The 15,197-nt window shown below is 39.3% G+C and overlaps 1 protein-coding gene across 15 annotated transcripts in view; it reads right to left on the minus strand.

The window, feature by feature from the left end:
* PCM1 (pericentriolar material 1) overlaps positions 1-14,619 on the minus strand; it is a 40,155-nt gene extending 25,536 nt beyond the window's left edge. For 4 of the 15 annotated variants that reach the window (XM_064149039.1, XM_064149036.1, XM_064149042.1 and 1 more), the window contains exons 1-10: positions 14,384-14,616; positions 9,989-10,120; positions 9,181-9,426; positions 7,836-8,108; positions 7,116-7,286; positions 6,837-6,953; positions 3,460-3,637; positions 2,678-2,787; positions 1,518-1,734; positions 172-370 (exon numbers count right to left, since the gene is read on the minus strand). In XM_064149039.1, coding sequence (XP_064005109.1) covers positions 172-370; positions 1,518-1,734; positions 2,678-2,787; positions 3,460-3,637; positions 6,837-6,953; positions 7,116-7,286; positions 7,836-8,108; positions 9,181-9,426; positions 9,989-10,084 — 1,607 coding nt within the window. In that variant the 5' untranslated portion in view covers positions 10,085-10,120; positions 14,384-14,616. Of the gene's footprint in view, positions 1-171; positions 371-1,517; positions 1,735-2,677; positions 2,788-3,459; positions 3,638-5,478; positions 5,754-6,836; positions 6,954-7,115; positions 7,287-7,835; positions 8,109-9,180; positions 9,427-9,988; positions 10,121-14,383 lie in introns of those variants that run through there. The other 11 variants (XM_064149047.1, XM_064149034.1, XM_064149046.1 and 8 more) reach the window with 9 other exon arrangements.
* Positions 14,620-15,197: the final 578 nt, after the last annotated feature.

The raw sequence follows: 15,197 nt of genomic DNA on the forward strand, positions 1-15,197 counted from the left end.
CTTCTGCTTGAAGCTCTAAACCAATTTAACTGCCTCAGAGCAATTACTAAAAGGTTTAGGTGAGTAAATGAAGTAAATTAAAATGTGAAATAGATTCTTAACACCTAACTTAAAAATGTAACACTCAAAATCAATAAAGCACATTATGAGAAAAAAATAAAGAACTTTTACTCGAGTTTTTCTGTTGGATTTAGATTGTCATCCTCTTCACTCTCATTCTGAGAAACCAGGGAATCAGGAGGATAGGGAGCTGATGCCAGGCTATTTGATTCACCGTTGACAACAGTTACTATGCCTACAGGACAAGAAGCAGCTGAAGTCGTACTTCTTTGATCAATACTTCTTTGAGGAGAACCTGAAGCAGGAAAAACTACAGAAAATAAATATAGCTTAATACAACAACTTGTAAAAAGGAACATGCTTAAGAGAGTTATATTAGAATCATATTAAAACTACAGGAAGTATTACCAACATATAAGACAGCAGTTAACAATTTTTCTTAGAAGAACAGCTTTTGTCTTAAAAGATTACTTATTACTCTCTGAATGCCATGAATCTTAAGACAAGACATCAGTTACTTCCTTTTAGTTTTACTGAACTTTATTGAGCTCTTTTAAAGGTCTATTTACTGCTAAACAGCTTTTCTTCATAAGAAAAAAATCCTATCAACTCTTCTTCTGCTAAACTTTTTTGACCACATGCTCTTGAATGTACATTTGAGATGTGATGTTTGCTTTTTTCCAAGTACATGAAATCCTAGCCAAATATAAAGATATATGGATTAAGAACACTTAGAAAGATGGCTTACAGTAATGTAATAATTAAATCACCCTGCTTCTCTCCAGAAGCATGCTTCCAGTGCCTCATTTCTTAATGTTAGCCAGAATATGCTATAATCACCCGTCAGAAGCTTCTGGCTATAGAACAAACTTCACCAGTAAAAATGTAGGTCTAGAAATAGAAAGTGAAATCAGCAAGTAGGCCCCACGTCAAGACTTCAAGAAGAGAAAGTCATCTAAGGAATAAGCCAAAACACTGGTCCATTCAGACACTTAAATTCCTCCAGTATGGCCTAAGATCAAAATCCCTGTGATTAGCACATGAGAAAGTCTTTTGGCAGTGGACATGCAAATCAGGAAGCAGCTGAGAGCTACTACCATCAGAAGTGCCAAGTACATAAATAGAGAAGTACTGTGATAATAGTACAGAAAGGTCAAGTTTGTATATTACACTCCACAAGTCAGATGTGTCACAGGCAAGCCTTACATTAGTCAACTTTTATAAATTACAAACTAAAGAGCTACTAGCAAAACCACTCATCATCATTACTTGTAGAACTCTCCATTAATCCAGAAACTTATACAGCATTAAAAGACACCTATTTAATACTGCCCCAGGACAGCTTTATCATTTGCATTTCATTAACCAGTTGCATGCTGAAAGACCATGTCTCAAAAACATGTACATAAAAAAAGCTGTATTCTTGAAAAGATATGATTCTGCTCATGTTAACTTACAGGAGGAGTTATTTAGATGTTGGTCACGAAGTGTATGGAGTTCTCCTAACAATTTGTCCATTTTTTGCTTTTTACCCTGCAGCACTCGCATCTTGTTAAAAAGCTGTGCCTTCTCATCTGATAAGTGTTCAGACACCGAAGAATTTCTGCTTTGTGAAATCTCTCTGGTAAGTGAAAGACTTTCTGCTTGCCTTCTATTGTCTGGAACAGACTGTGTCTGGAGAAAAAAAAAAAAAAAGAGTAGAAAAGAGTAGTATGAAAAAAGCCAAAGAAACTGTAAAAAACCCGCACCCTATTATAGGCTTGCTAGACTCAACACCAAAACAAAGCATGCCAGAAAGGGAAACCGATACAGAAAAGTTACATACTGAGTTAACATAGGATTATGTGCTAGTTTGAAGCTAGCTAGCATGTTTTGGTGAGAAGTATTAGATTACAGGCTGTGAGAGAGAAACAATGGTGATGTCTACTTCACTCATAGGATTGCTGAGAGGTATAAGAACAACAATGTAAATACAGATAAGACATTCGGTCGCTGCCTGGGCTTTGAGCTGCATTTCTCTCTCTCACCTAACTTGCTGTCTTTCTGATTAATCCACCTTCTTCCGAACCCCCCTGGCCAACCCTCCAATCTTCCTTGGGCACAAGGCAACATCTGGGGTAAGGTAAAGAGGGGTGGGAGGAGGTGGAAGGGTGCTTGGGAGCCCCTCCTGGGGACTCAGGTTTCTGGGAGAAGTGCTGTGTTTCTGTATTACTTTTTAACTCATATATTTCTGTATATAACTGTATATATTGTAAATATCTGCATGTATATTGTGATAAGCTGTAAATATAAATATTCATTCAATTTCCAGAGCCGTCTGAGTCTAGTTTGGGTGATTTTACAAACTGTAGGGGGTAGGTTAACACCCAAACCATCACAGATTATAATATAAAAACTACTTCTCTGGAATTTCACAGAGAATTTTGAGACACAAAGCATAGATCGGTCATTTAATTACTCTAAGAACAAAAAAATGATGAGGTTTCAACTTTTTGGGAACTCAAGTGACAGCACTAGCACACGTACACAAATAAGCCAGAAAAACATTTAACTGCGCTGTTTAAAATAAGAGAGAGAGACAATGGCAAAACTTACACAATGCAGTCCAACGACTGACCTGAGAATCATGAAGTTGGTTGTGAAAGCGCTGAATCAAGTCATTCAATTCTTCATTCAGTTCTGATGTAAGGCTTACTCCTGAAACACTACCTGTAGTTTCTGTTACAACTGGGCACAAAGACAGAAGAAAAAAATCTAAGACCTTTCCACAGTAATGGCATAAAGGCTCTTTGACGAATATCTTTGCTTTAACAAGAACACCAATACACTGCATCTCCTAAAATACAAGTATTATTTGACATGTTACATCCTCCCTACCAAACTTTACTCCTGAAAGATTACTTCTACTACAGAAATACTACCAAAGCAACTCACAGCTTCCTTGTGAAGAACCATACAAAAGGACTTGCTGAAAAGTCAAAGCAAAATGAAAATCACCAAGTTGTCTAGAGCTCATGGCAACATCTTGCTTGTTCAGAACAGAATTGTTATTACATAGTATAGGTAAACTAAGAACAGGGAATGGAATTGTACTTCCTTAAAATAATCAATTAACAGGATATCAAGCTTTCATCTTGTGTAAGTTCTAATCTTTACAGCTGCAAATAGAGTCCTGGGGCTTTGTCCCTCTTTGTTATGGAAGGAATTCCTCACTAGAGGAAGTTCTTTTAACTTCCTTGAACTGGTTCAAACAGTCCTAAGATATGGAATTGACAGCTCTCTCCCCAAACAGGAACCAAAGCTCATAAGGAAAACCAAGCACAAATACTATTCAACTGCAGCTTTAATCATTAAATCAGCATGCTGATGTGCTGTCAGAGACATCATCATTCCACATACCAGAATCATCCATAACAGCAATTGCTTGCTCTGCTTTATGCTGCAAAGCAAGTAGAGCTGCCTGTCTTCCTTGAAGAGCCTTCAATTGCTCCTGCTGTTGTAGCATCCTTTTCAATAAATCATGCTGCTTCTTCAAATTCTCCAACTCCTCTTTAGCTTCCCGTTGAGGATCTCTAGCCTATGAGATGCAGAAGAACATTACCATAATTCTGACATTTGTTCTGTACTACCCACAGAAGTGTCAAAACAAGCAAGACTTTATTAAAACCAAACAGCCTAGTTAGTGTAAAAAGGTAAAAATGAAACAGCTTCGCCTTTCCAGTACTTCTTTTCAGTCTACAAATTTTAGACATCCAATAGAGGGCTGTACCATCAAGACATGCTTACCACTCCTCAGTTAAGTTTTCTTCAGAAATCCAGTCAGCCACCCTAATATGTCGGAAAGACTAACCCAAGCATTCCTCTGTCTTTTGAATCATGAAAATAGGCATTCAACTATCAGACTGGTAAAGTAAAATAAGATAAGGAACAGCATCACAGAGTTATATATAAAGGAGGATCTAGATTTATTTACTGACCCAAAATCTCTTAAATTTTCAACAGATTGTTTTGGGCAGTTATTCTACTCTACCCACGCCATGTTTAGTTTTGTATGCTATATTTATACCACAGATACTAGAATAGACCAGATTTAAGCAAACCCATTTCAAACCAAAAACATGCACAGAAACAGATTTGAAGTAATGAAGGCTTACTGCACAGATAAAACACATTAAAACTAAGTAATTTTCCTCGTCCTATCATGATTAAAAGCTGGAGATTTGCCTCAAAAGTTTCATTGAAGGATTGTCAGAAAGTTACTATTCTAATGAGACTTCAACTGTCTGGATCCTGATCCTGTTTGAGGCTGGATTATCACATTATGCAGATGAAAACACAGAAAAAATTGCCTCATTTTTTTATGACTTGGCAAGTACTTAAAAAGAACACTACTAACTTAGAAGCATCATCTTCTCCCTACAGTGTTCATTTCCTGAAGTATAAAATTTGCAGTCCAACAATGCTGCACCAAATACCAGAAAAGAAACAGGTTTATTGACTACTTCTGGGTACCAGGGAACACTCAACTTTCCACCACAGAAAGGAGTACACAACCAGAACACTAAACTTTGTAAAGTATTGATAAAGCATGCACTATGCACTGCAACTGGCACTGATCACTCCTGTTAAACTTTCTTCTTATATATAAAAAGCAGAGTGCAGGCAAAAGAGAGTACATGATCAAGTCAACAAAGGGAAAGAACAAGGGGTAGAAACGGAAAAAGGGCATGTGCCTCAGGCTCACTCACCTATTAAATCATCTGAGCTTTATCTAAAACATCATTCACTTGAATTCATTAAAAGCACATAAAATTTGCAAGCTTAATTCTACATTTATATTAATAAGTTTGGCAAAACTTTTAACAACTTTATGAAGGAAAAAAAATTAAAATTCAAACAAAGCCATGAAGAAGCTGGTAAAAGGTAACAAAATAATTTTATACTCCAAATTCCTTAGTCTTCCCCCTTTCAATCAAGTACTTCAATAAGCAGCTACGCAAAAACATCAGTGGAACAAATCAAGGCTATTATTCTCTAACGTATTTTCTCTAGATGCTATTAGCTTAAATTTGCATTGCTAGACTATTGGCATGACTAGTGCCTGAAAGTCACACTTACAGCACATTTTTCCAGATTAAGAATACCTATTGCACAATTACACCTGGCAATTTTTCTGTCAGTGCTGACACTTCAAAAGAGAAAGCTGTTACACATCTTTACTTAAAGAAAAAAAGACTTCTAGTCCAGGAATACTACTTCAATGAAAAGACAGGTGGATATAGATAAGCAGGCCAAACGGGAACATTCATTCTGAAGCCGTTAACAAAGGGGGAAAAAACCCAATCAAACAAAAAAAAATGCCACACTATCAGCACGTATGAACCCTATTTGAGGCTAAAATAATATGTGGAAGTGTACCTTTGAAGGCAATCCATGTTCTTGGTTATTAATCCTACAAGGCCATATTTCCCTGTCATTCAGAGCAGCTCTGCCACTTTTCCCTTTAAGGCTTGCTGTAACATCAATGTCTGTAACCTGTTCTCGGTAAGCTGAATTCCCTAGTTTGTCCTCAATGCAGGGCCGAATGTTCAAACTAAAAGATACCTCCTTTATTAAAGAGTTTAGTATGTTAGATTTTAAACATATGCTCCAACATAACATACATTTTTAAGTTACAGACCTACCCACTAGTATCTTGTCAAGTAACAAAACTAATAGAAAAATACAATCTACTTAAAAGACAAATTTAGTAATTCTTAGAGTTTTCCTAACAATAAAGCTCTACATAGCAATCAGCCTTAAAAGACTAGAAATAATCATTCTGCTTACAATATATCCAAGCTGCATATAATGAGAAATTAGATGTAAAATTAGCACCCAGCATAAAACTAAACTCTATTTTGCAAAGATGGAAAAAAAGGGCATACATCTAAACCAACTGCACTGTATTTTCTGATTATTTTTTTTCTGGGTGGGGTTTTTTTTGTTTGTTTTGGAAGTTTTTTTCAAATTAGAAGTACATCTTCCATATCTAACATTTAATTTCTTTAAAAGGACAGAAATAATTCTTAAACCAAGCTAAAAGCAATTACTGACACTTCTTTGTGTTTTAGCTGTTTTACTTCTAAGAATGTAAATTCTCCTCATCTGGAGAACAGTTTTTGTACTAATTGGCTAAAACAATACTAGCTCTCTAGTGCTTTTCCTCAGTATAGGTTTTACATCTCCCAATATGACTATATCATTATTAGAACTTTTGTACAAAAAGCTCTTGCATCTACTATGAGAATTCTTTACCACATTAAGGTTTTTTATAAATATATAGGAAGATAATCTCTGTATCTGAGCATTAAGAACACATTTTCTAAAAGGTGCTAACCTATCCAAAAAACGAGACAAACTTCTGTTAGGTCAATACTTACACAATACTAGAATGATGCTTGGGCAAGTTTTCCCCACTAACAGAATCAAACTTCTAAATGAAAAAATTGTATAGAAAGCTATTCTTTTCTACCTCAGACCAGTGCATGTTGTGCCTAAGTAAACACGTGACCTTTCATTCTACTTTCAAGACAGACTAAAGATTATTTTCAAACTAATCAAGATGTCAGAATAGTTTTTTTCTAAATATTTTTATCTACACAGACGTTAAACACCTCCTGAACAGTGAGGATTTCCTATTTTTAACTGAATTGCAGATGAAAACACTATCATAACAATCACAACAAAAAAAAAGTCTTCATTTCTAGCACCTTAATTACTGAAAGGCATCTTACCGTGGTATCTGAAGCCTCAGACTGCACATCAACGTTTAGCGATGTGCTCTCACCTATAGAACCAGATCCCACAGCTGAATCTACAGTCCGAACATCATCCTCCTCATTTTCTCTAGCCTGAAATATTTCATTGGCACAAATCAAGAGCCATATAGGGGGGAAGTAAAAATGAACTATGGAAAGTACTATGTAACGAAAGCAACACCCCCAGTAGCACCATCAAAACTCCTAAAAAAAGCTTACAGTGCAGAAACAAACATATTATGTTCTCAAACTTACAAGAATCTTTTGCAAAAATTTCAGATAGGATTTCTCCTGCTCTTTAAGGTCATCTATAAGGTGTGATAAACGCTCAACATTGGCCGATCTTTCATTTTTCTCTACAAGATCATCCCGCATGGAGCTGGCCTTAGCAATATAGTCGCGAATTTGAACTAGTGTGCTCACAATCTGTAAAGACACTGAAGTTACTGAATGCATTCAGCTACACCTTTAACGTATTTAATGTAAAAGACACAGTAACAGCAAAGTAGCAATTAAAGGGCTGACATACTAACACTTTCAATCCTATAAACACATCTTTGTAAGCAGTTAAAAGTCAACAGCTTTTATAAAGATAGAGATGTGCATGCAAGGAGTTGCAAGGCTGAAGCACAAGGCTTTTCATCAACATTGGCTAAACCTGAACTGAGTTCATTAACATCTGAAAATGTTGAACTGTGAACATTTTCTGGAACTATGTAAAGGAAGCCAGCCTCCAAGACAAAAATTAATACTGCACTTCTGTTACCAACAAGGGGATTTCTAGAGAATAATATATGATTAAGTTTGGTTTCACATTTTCCTCAAGTTGCCTTTTAGAATAGTGGGAAGTATTTCCAATACAGATTTCAGAGTAACACTTCACAGAAACTTAGAAAGATGCTCTGAAAAGTAATAAGATAATGAAAACCTAGCTAAGAGTCAATATTCTGCAAACTTTACAGACTATGTAAATACCTGGCTACTATCCATAGCTGGTTCTCCCCTTCCATCTTCTTGAGCAGAAACTTGACAATTTTGTAAGAAATCCTTGCTTAGAGCAGCTCCAAACAACTCTTTACATTGCACTGATACCCCACTTCCCTTTTTCTGGGAACCTGAGGCAGGATCTTTGCTTTTGTTAGTGTTTATCTGCAGGGACAGGAAGTTGAATGGTTTTTTGTTTTCATTAAGTTGACGTTTGTTGTTAGCAGCTGTTGCCCTGCCTTGAGAATCACTTCCAATGCTTCTCTATAAAACAAACAAAAGAACAATTTCTTTATTTTTTTTCCTGCAATATATACTCAAAGCTCATTACCTTTACTTCTTGGATTACTAGTTCTGAAATATTATTAGACTGACTTTGGAGTTACCTTATTAGTCACTGATTGGCCAAAACCTTGCTCAAGACTGCATCAGTGCTTTTTACCATAGTTTTCAGATAGTAAGTCCACTCTCTCAGAACAGCTGAGAAGATAGAGAGTTCTGCAGTTCCTCAGGGCTTACTTCCTAATTCTTTACTACAATTAAAGGCATCTTACTTCTCTGTTACATTTCAAAGTAACAAAAAACCAAAGAGCAACAGTCACTTGCAGAATATGACACCTTATTAGTCCAGCTTTTGTTTAGAACATTCTGAATAGCAACCTGTTGCCAAAACATGTATTTGTGGAGGAATTTATGTGCCCAGTATTTATATTCTAAGTCAAAGCAACGAACTGCATTTCAGAGGACCTTCAAACACAAAGCAGTTAACAACAAACTCCAGCAAAGACTCATTTTGAAGCTGTTAGCACAAATTTATGCTTTTTCACCAAAGAACACAACCCTCGTACTTTTCACTGCTTTGCACAAGGGAATAACGGTGTGTCATATTCCCAAGGAAGCAACTGGAGCTCAAGAATTCATGCCACACATCACTCTCTACTGATGAGCAATTTTTAATACTACTCTTCTACTTAATATGCAAATATAATAATAATCAGAAGCACCACTGGGCACTTCAAGAACAAACTTCCAAAATAAGCATGATGAGTAAGAAATACTGATTTGAGGACACAGGAGTTTGTTAATGATTGAGAAGAAGAAAGTTAAGACAGCTAGTATACTCTCAAGCACAGGAAAGCCATGGTCCTGAACTGTCCATCATTCTCTTAAGTTCAAAAACAGAATTTTGATTCAGCTCCCATGGTGCCTATGAGCATTTGGCTTTTTCACCTTAATCACTCAGTTAAGCTTTCTTTATTCATCTTTTGAATTACTAATAAATGTCTGAATAAACCTCACAGTCACATTTGTAATGGGAGCTAGTATGCACACAAACCTGATCCAGATCACTGAAGTTTATTCTTTGTTTAAGCCTTTCTAGTTCAGCCTGCTCTGGAACAGACATCTGGGTCATGTATCGGGCATGAGGAAAACTATGGGGAGTTCTGGTCTTTCGTCGTCCCATTCCAGGTGAGGATTCTGGAGATATAGCATTAGTAAGCCGTGTTTCAGCTTCCCCACCAAGCTTTTTCCTGTTTTTTTCTGAAGATCTGTTTGCTTTCTTCTGCTGACTTCTCCAGTCCTTAAACAGAGGGAAAGTCTTAGTTATTATCCATATAGATAAGAGTAGATGTTTTAGTTCTTAAGTAAAACCTCTTTTACTAGAGTGAAATTAAAAACTATACAAAACCAAAGTTTTCCAGAACAAATGTCACATTAAAGTACAATTTCCTCTACTGTATAAATTTAAAAGAGCTTGTAGGGTGAAATGGGTTCAAAATTTCCTGACGGTACATTAATTTCAACAGAAGCAAGAATGGTATTTTTCCTTCTTTACTGTTAAAGTTCTAAGCTGCTCAGAAGTGTTCAGTTAGTTTCGTGACAGCTACAATGTTTTTTTTTTGTCTAGCTATTTTACTTACCCAAAACACTTTCCATATATGGATCTACAGACTTCACAATCTCTGAATTACACTCAATGCTTGATTACATTGAATATTTTTATTGTTTTTTTTTTTCAGATACCTACTTGTAAAGCTGTATGGACGAGGCTAAGAGATTTTCATTGTTACTTGTCACTAACAGAATCTACCTGGTAATTTTCATGTACAGCATCAAATGAAAACTTAAAGATTTAATTATACCGTGTTGTTCAGACGGTCATCAAGGTTCTCATTGCTCCAGCTAGGCAAGTCCTGATCATTCATGCCTTCTTCAAAAGGATCCCCTCCTGTTGCCATTGCAAGCAATCAACAAAAAGACTCTAAAAGAAATAACTGAAAGAAATGTGCTGTATTAAAATAAATTTATGCAGAATATTGTAAAGACTCATGTGTGAAGGCAACTATAAATTCACTGTAACATACAAACATGAGGCTGCTTTAGGACACAAAAATCTCTGTCCACTAAACCATATTACTAAAAATGTAACAGTGAGAACAATAAAGATACTGACATGAAAAAATAAAAGCAGCAGTGGGTTTGGGGTCTTTTCTCCCTTTTAAAAAAAAAAAAATCTACATTCTTAGTAATTTATTAATTTTATATGAGACACACAATTTTCCTCACTTTAACACACTGTACAGTCCTTGGAAAGATTGGCTTTGTGATTCATAAAGCATAGAGCTTTAGATTCACCGATGTGTTCAATAGAAGTGACTCTGAAGTCTTACTGTGTCAAACTTTTGGCACTGGTGAGGCCACACCTCAAATAGTGTATTCAGTTTAGGGCCCATCACAAGAAAGACATGGAGTTGCTGTAGTGTGTCCAGAGAAAGGCAACAAAGCCGGAGAAGGGTGTAGAGAACAGGTTTCCTGAGAAGCTGCTGAGGGAACAGCATGGAGAAAAGCTTAAAGGGAGACCTTCTCACTCTACAACTACCTTTTAAAGGCTGTAGTGAGGTGGGCGTTGGTCTCCTCTCCCTAGTAACAACTGATAGGGCAAGAGGAAATAGTTGTGTCAGAAGAGGTTTAGTTTGGATATTAGAAAAAAATCTCTTCACTGCAAGACTGATCAGGCATTGGAACAGGATGCCCACACAAGTGCAGGAGTCACCATTCCTGGAGGTGTTCCAAAAACCATGTAGGCAGGGCGCTTAGGGACATGGTTTAGTGGGCATGGTGGTGTTGAGCTGACAGTTGGACTTGACGATCTTACAGGTCATTTCCAACTTTAATGACTCTATGACAGCACACTGAGGAGGATATTTGATGCAACATATGGAAAATAAACATGAATTTTTACTCTTTACACTACACTATTTAGGTTTCCTGCAGCTTTGTTGCTCTCTAATAGTGTCATTATGTGCAGTACAAGGTAATCTATACATTAAAAGTTTCCATGTTCACTTCTAGTTTTGACATTCATAATAAAAAAAATCATTGAAGCTGAAAGATCAGAAATGAAGCATTTATAGCAGTAAATTTAGATTAGCCTATTCACAAAGAGGAGGAATGCATAACTATCTACTTTCAAGTGCAATAAAAACTGGGTAGCCTACATGCTGCTGGCAGTTTCACTGTGCAAAGCTACAAACTTTTTTCTCTTTACGAGTTATGAAGTTCTGCTACAGGTGTACGAGAAAAAATAATTTTAATTACAATGTTAGGACACGATCCTAGATTTACTTAAAAAATAATCAAAAAAGGACCATTTATTTTTTGAAATATTTTTCTTCAACTACTAGTTGTCATAGCGAGATGTCACAAAATGCAGCTGAAGAAGTCACCTAAAATTCAAGATTAAGAAGCTGGGGCTTTACCCTAAATTCCAGAGCTAAGTTTAAAAGCTGTATTAGTAGACCTATCTTGCTTAGCTACAGCATTCAGCCAAAATCACACAGTACAGGCTTCTTGCTAAGTGCACTTGCACAAAGCAGTATTTTTTTACGCAAACACAGCCTATCACTATACTATTAAGAAAATGAGATCTATTAGGTGCGCCATTTACACCATAACCACATCTCCACTGGGTGGTACACTGACCTTAGTTACCTTAACACTAACACAATTGGATTTGTAACAAGGGTATAATTAAGTACCTGCTGCTTTGGGAACTTGAAGATCTGTGCCCTATTGTCCTTGCACACTCAATTCATACTCTCTTCATCACCATAAAAGCACCCACTAGGCCATGGAATTATAAAAACCCAGGTTGACTTCTCAAATGGATAAGCTCCCTGATCTGGCTAACTTTAGGACTATGTAAGATCTGTAAGCTCAAAGAAGGCAAATAAAAGCCATGTCATTAGGAGGAGCAAAACCCAGACAGATCAACTGTAAAACCACACCTTCTGTGCAACTTTCACCCAGATGAACTGCCAGATTTATTTAGAAAATAAGAACGTCTTTTTGCATTTTGTTTTCACACAGAAGTACAAGCAGACTATTAGAAGTTCACAGGGAAGCTATCCTGCCAAGTCAAGGTAAAACTGACAGGCATTCAAAGCATGCATAGTTGTCAGTTTAATTTTAGAACACTTTTTGGTAAGAACTTCTTTCAGTTACAGATGAACTGTTCAGCTTTGTAGATATTCAAGAACCAATATTTCAACTAACACTCTGTCATGACCCTATGCCACTAAGCATAATGAGTTCATCTTGACAAGATTAAGGGCCATCTGGGTTTACAGTACAATTCAGTAAGCTGTTTCCTCATCATCATGTTACATAAATCCGCTAAAACCATGGCAAATGAAGATTTTTCCTATTTTCCACTATAAAAACAAGAAGCATCAACATTTGTCTTTAAATAACAAAAATAACTACTCATATGGATTTAATTTTGAACTTTCACAAAAGCTATCTTCAATTGTCTTTGCTATAGGAGTCTTGATAATCTCTGGAGTATTCACTGTCTCAAACTGAGTATTCTGAAAAATAATCTCAAACAAGGCTACTAGGCATATGCCAGTGCACCCTAATAACAACAGCTCTAAACAACAACATCCTGGTAACTTCAAGCAAGTGTATGTTTAAGTACTGGAACAGAACTGCAACCTCCCCAAAAAGCAAGTTTCTAAACATTCATATCAGTCTTCTGTATTTCCAAATGACTTATAGTCAGGTGAGCTTAAGATTAGAGCTTTGCTGACACTTTACCCCTTCAACTCTGTTGAAGAAATACAGAGATTCAGCTTTTTCCTTAGAAAACTCTCCCATATAAAGCCGGTTTTCACCTCCCCTCACACACTTTACTGATTGGTATTTTTCCCTACTTTTCATTCCATCAGCTGCATTCCATGCTATTTCTGAATCCAGCAACCCATTATCAATCTCATCGCCTTGCATCTACAAAATCTGTTGTAAGAACTATTTCAGCATGCGCATACTGACTCTGCCGTTCGACATTTACTAGGCACAAGACAAAAAGAAAACTTCCAAGTCTATTTCCTAGTAAAACATTGAGTATTGTAGCCAGAATATGCAAGACAGTCACAAAAACGTATTTTGTACATGTTCCAACAATATGCAAAACATTCAGAAGCATCACTACAAAGCATGCTAAGAAATCAAAGGTTTTTTCCCCCCACAGTTGTATTTTTTTCTATAGCATTCACATTAACCACAAGAGTTTTGAAGAACACCTAATCCAGCACACAGAAACTTCTTAAAATTAAAATCAAGAAGTTGTAAAAAGCTATCATAAAGACAGAAAGCGGGATCAAACACGTCTTTAAATTTAGATTTTTAAGCTACGAGCTGCTAAGCATTAATTCATTCAATGCCTAGAGTAGTGCCGTTCACACAGTATCATCAAACAGGCGCAGAGAGCCGAGCAAGTCCTGTCCTGTTGCACCGGACAGCTCTCCAGGGAACAACGCGCTAGGAGAGCTGCAAACTCTTAACACCGGGAACATGGGAGGTTTTCCCAGCATTACCAGTTTGCGAAGTCGGGGCCGAGCCTGCACCTCGACCCTTCCCTAACGGCCCGCAGGCTGTCGTCGTGACCTGCTCCACTTCCACGGCGAAGTGCCCAGCCCAGGCCCACGGGTCCCAGCAGAGAGGCCAGCAGAGAGAAGAGCAGTTCCCTCGGCGACTCTGCCGGCCGAGCTGCAATGTGAAGTGGGCGAAGCGCTCTCCAGGGCCAGGGGCGGTCAGGAGCGCGGGAAGCCCGCTCCTTCCCGGCGCCAAAGCCCAGGGCGGCAGGAGGAGGAGGGTGGGTAGGCGGGCTCTGCTCAAAGCGCCTCAGGCGAACGCGCGGCCGTTGCCACAGCTCCGCCGGCGTCTCTTTGGAAGGCGAGTAACGCAGCCTACCCAGGGCGCAGGCGAGCGTCCCACCCAACCTGCCGGCACTGGGCGAAGCGGTTCCGGACCCCTCGTCGCCCCAGCCCTCTCCTCTCCGTCCCGCCAGGCAGCGAGCCTAATCCCTTCTTCTTACCAGCCGAGTGCCCACCCACGCGAACCCACAGTAGCGCAAAGCCTAGGCCGGGCTGGGCGACCCTGCCCTATCAGCAGCAGCCCTCGCCTCTCTCCAAGCTCCGCTGCCAGAAAGGAACAGGGGGATCCAGGCACGCGAAGGGAAGGATAGGACAGCTCACCCCACGTCAGAGAGAAGGACACCCAGGCCTGGATTCTCCGCCTTTGCCGTCCACTACCCGCGGGGCCCGAGCTGCCTGGAAAAGCGTTTCGCCTTCCGGCAGTGGGGATGAGCAACAGTCTCGCTTCGCTCAGCGCCCGGCAACAGCGCAGGTAGGGGGAAATCACAACCCCACCTCAGCATCCACCGACCCCGCCATCTTAGCCGCCACTCCGCGATGGGTAGGCGGAAGCCAGCGGGCGGATACACAGCGTTACCTAGTAACCTCCGCCCGGCAGTGCCCTTCCGCGCTGCGCAGGCACAGCCCGCCCCGGCCGCCTGACGGTCCGGCGGCGGAAGCGGCCTTCCTCGAGCTTCCGGGCAGCGCGGCGACGGACTTCAAGCCCCAGCGTGCCCCGGCAGCTCGGGAGCAGGGAGTGCCTCTGGGCCCAGCCGGTCTCCCAGGCAGGGCATTGCGCGGAAGCGAGCCAGCTGTACTGCAAGACCACTGCTTGGCTGCGGCCGGCTGCCAAGCGCCGGGCAGTTTTTGCTCTTAAAACAGGAAATGATCTCACTTGCCTGAAAGCTTAGTAAAGTCGCGCCGAGACGTCCCATTCTGCCCTTATTTGTAGCAGTACGGACTTGCAGACCCTGGTTCTGTGTAAGAAATCACAGCTGGACATGCAGCGCTGAGACGGTGGAAAGCACTGCGGTCTGCCCCGCCATGTTTTTAATCCGCAATGCCGCTCTTGTGTCCGTGGAGTCACAGAATTGTTTCGATTGGAAAAGACCTTTAAGAACACTGAGTCCCACCATTATCTCTAACAAAGAGATAA

The sequence above is a fragment of the Pogoniulus pusillus genome, chromosome 9 (assembly GCF_015220805.1).
Source record: "Pogoniulus pusillus isolate bPogPus1 chromosome 9, bPogPus1.pri, whole genome shotgun sequence".
Lineage (NCBI taxonomy): Eukaryota > Metazoa > Chordata > Aves > Piciformes > Lybiidae > Pogoniulus > Pogoniulus pusillus.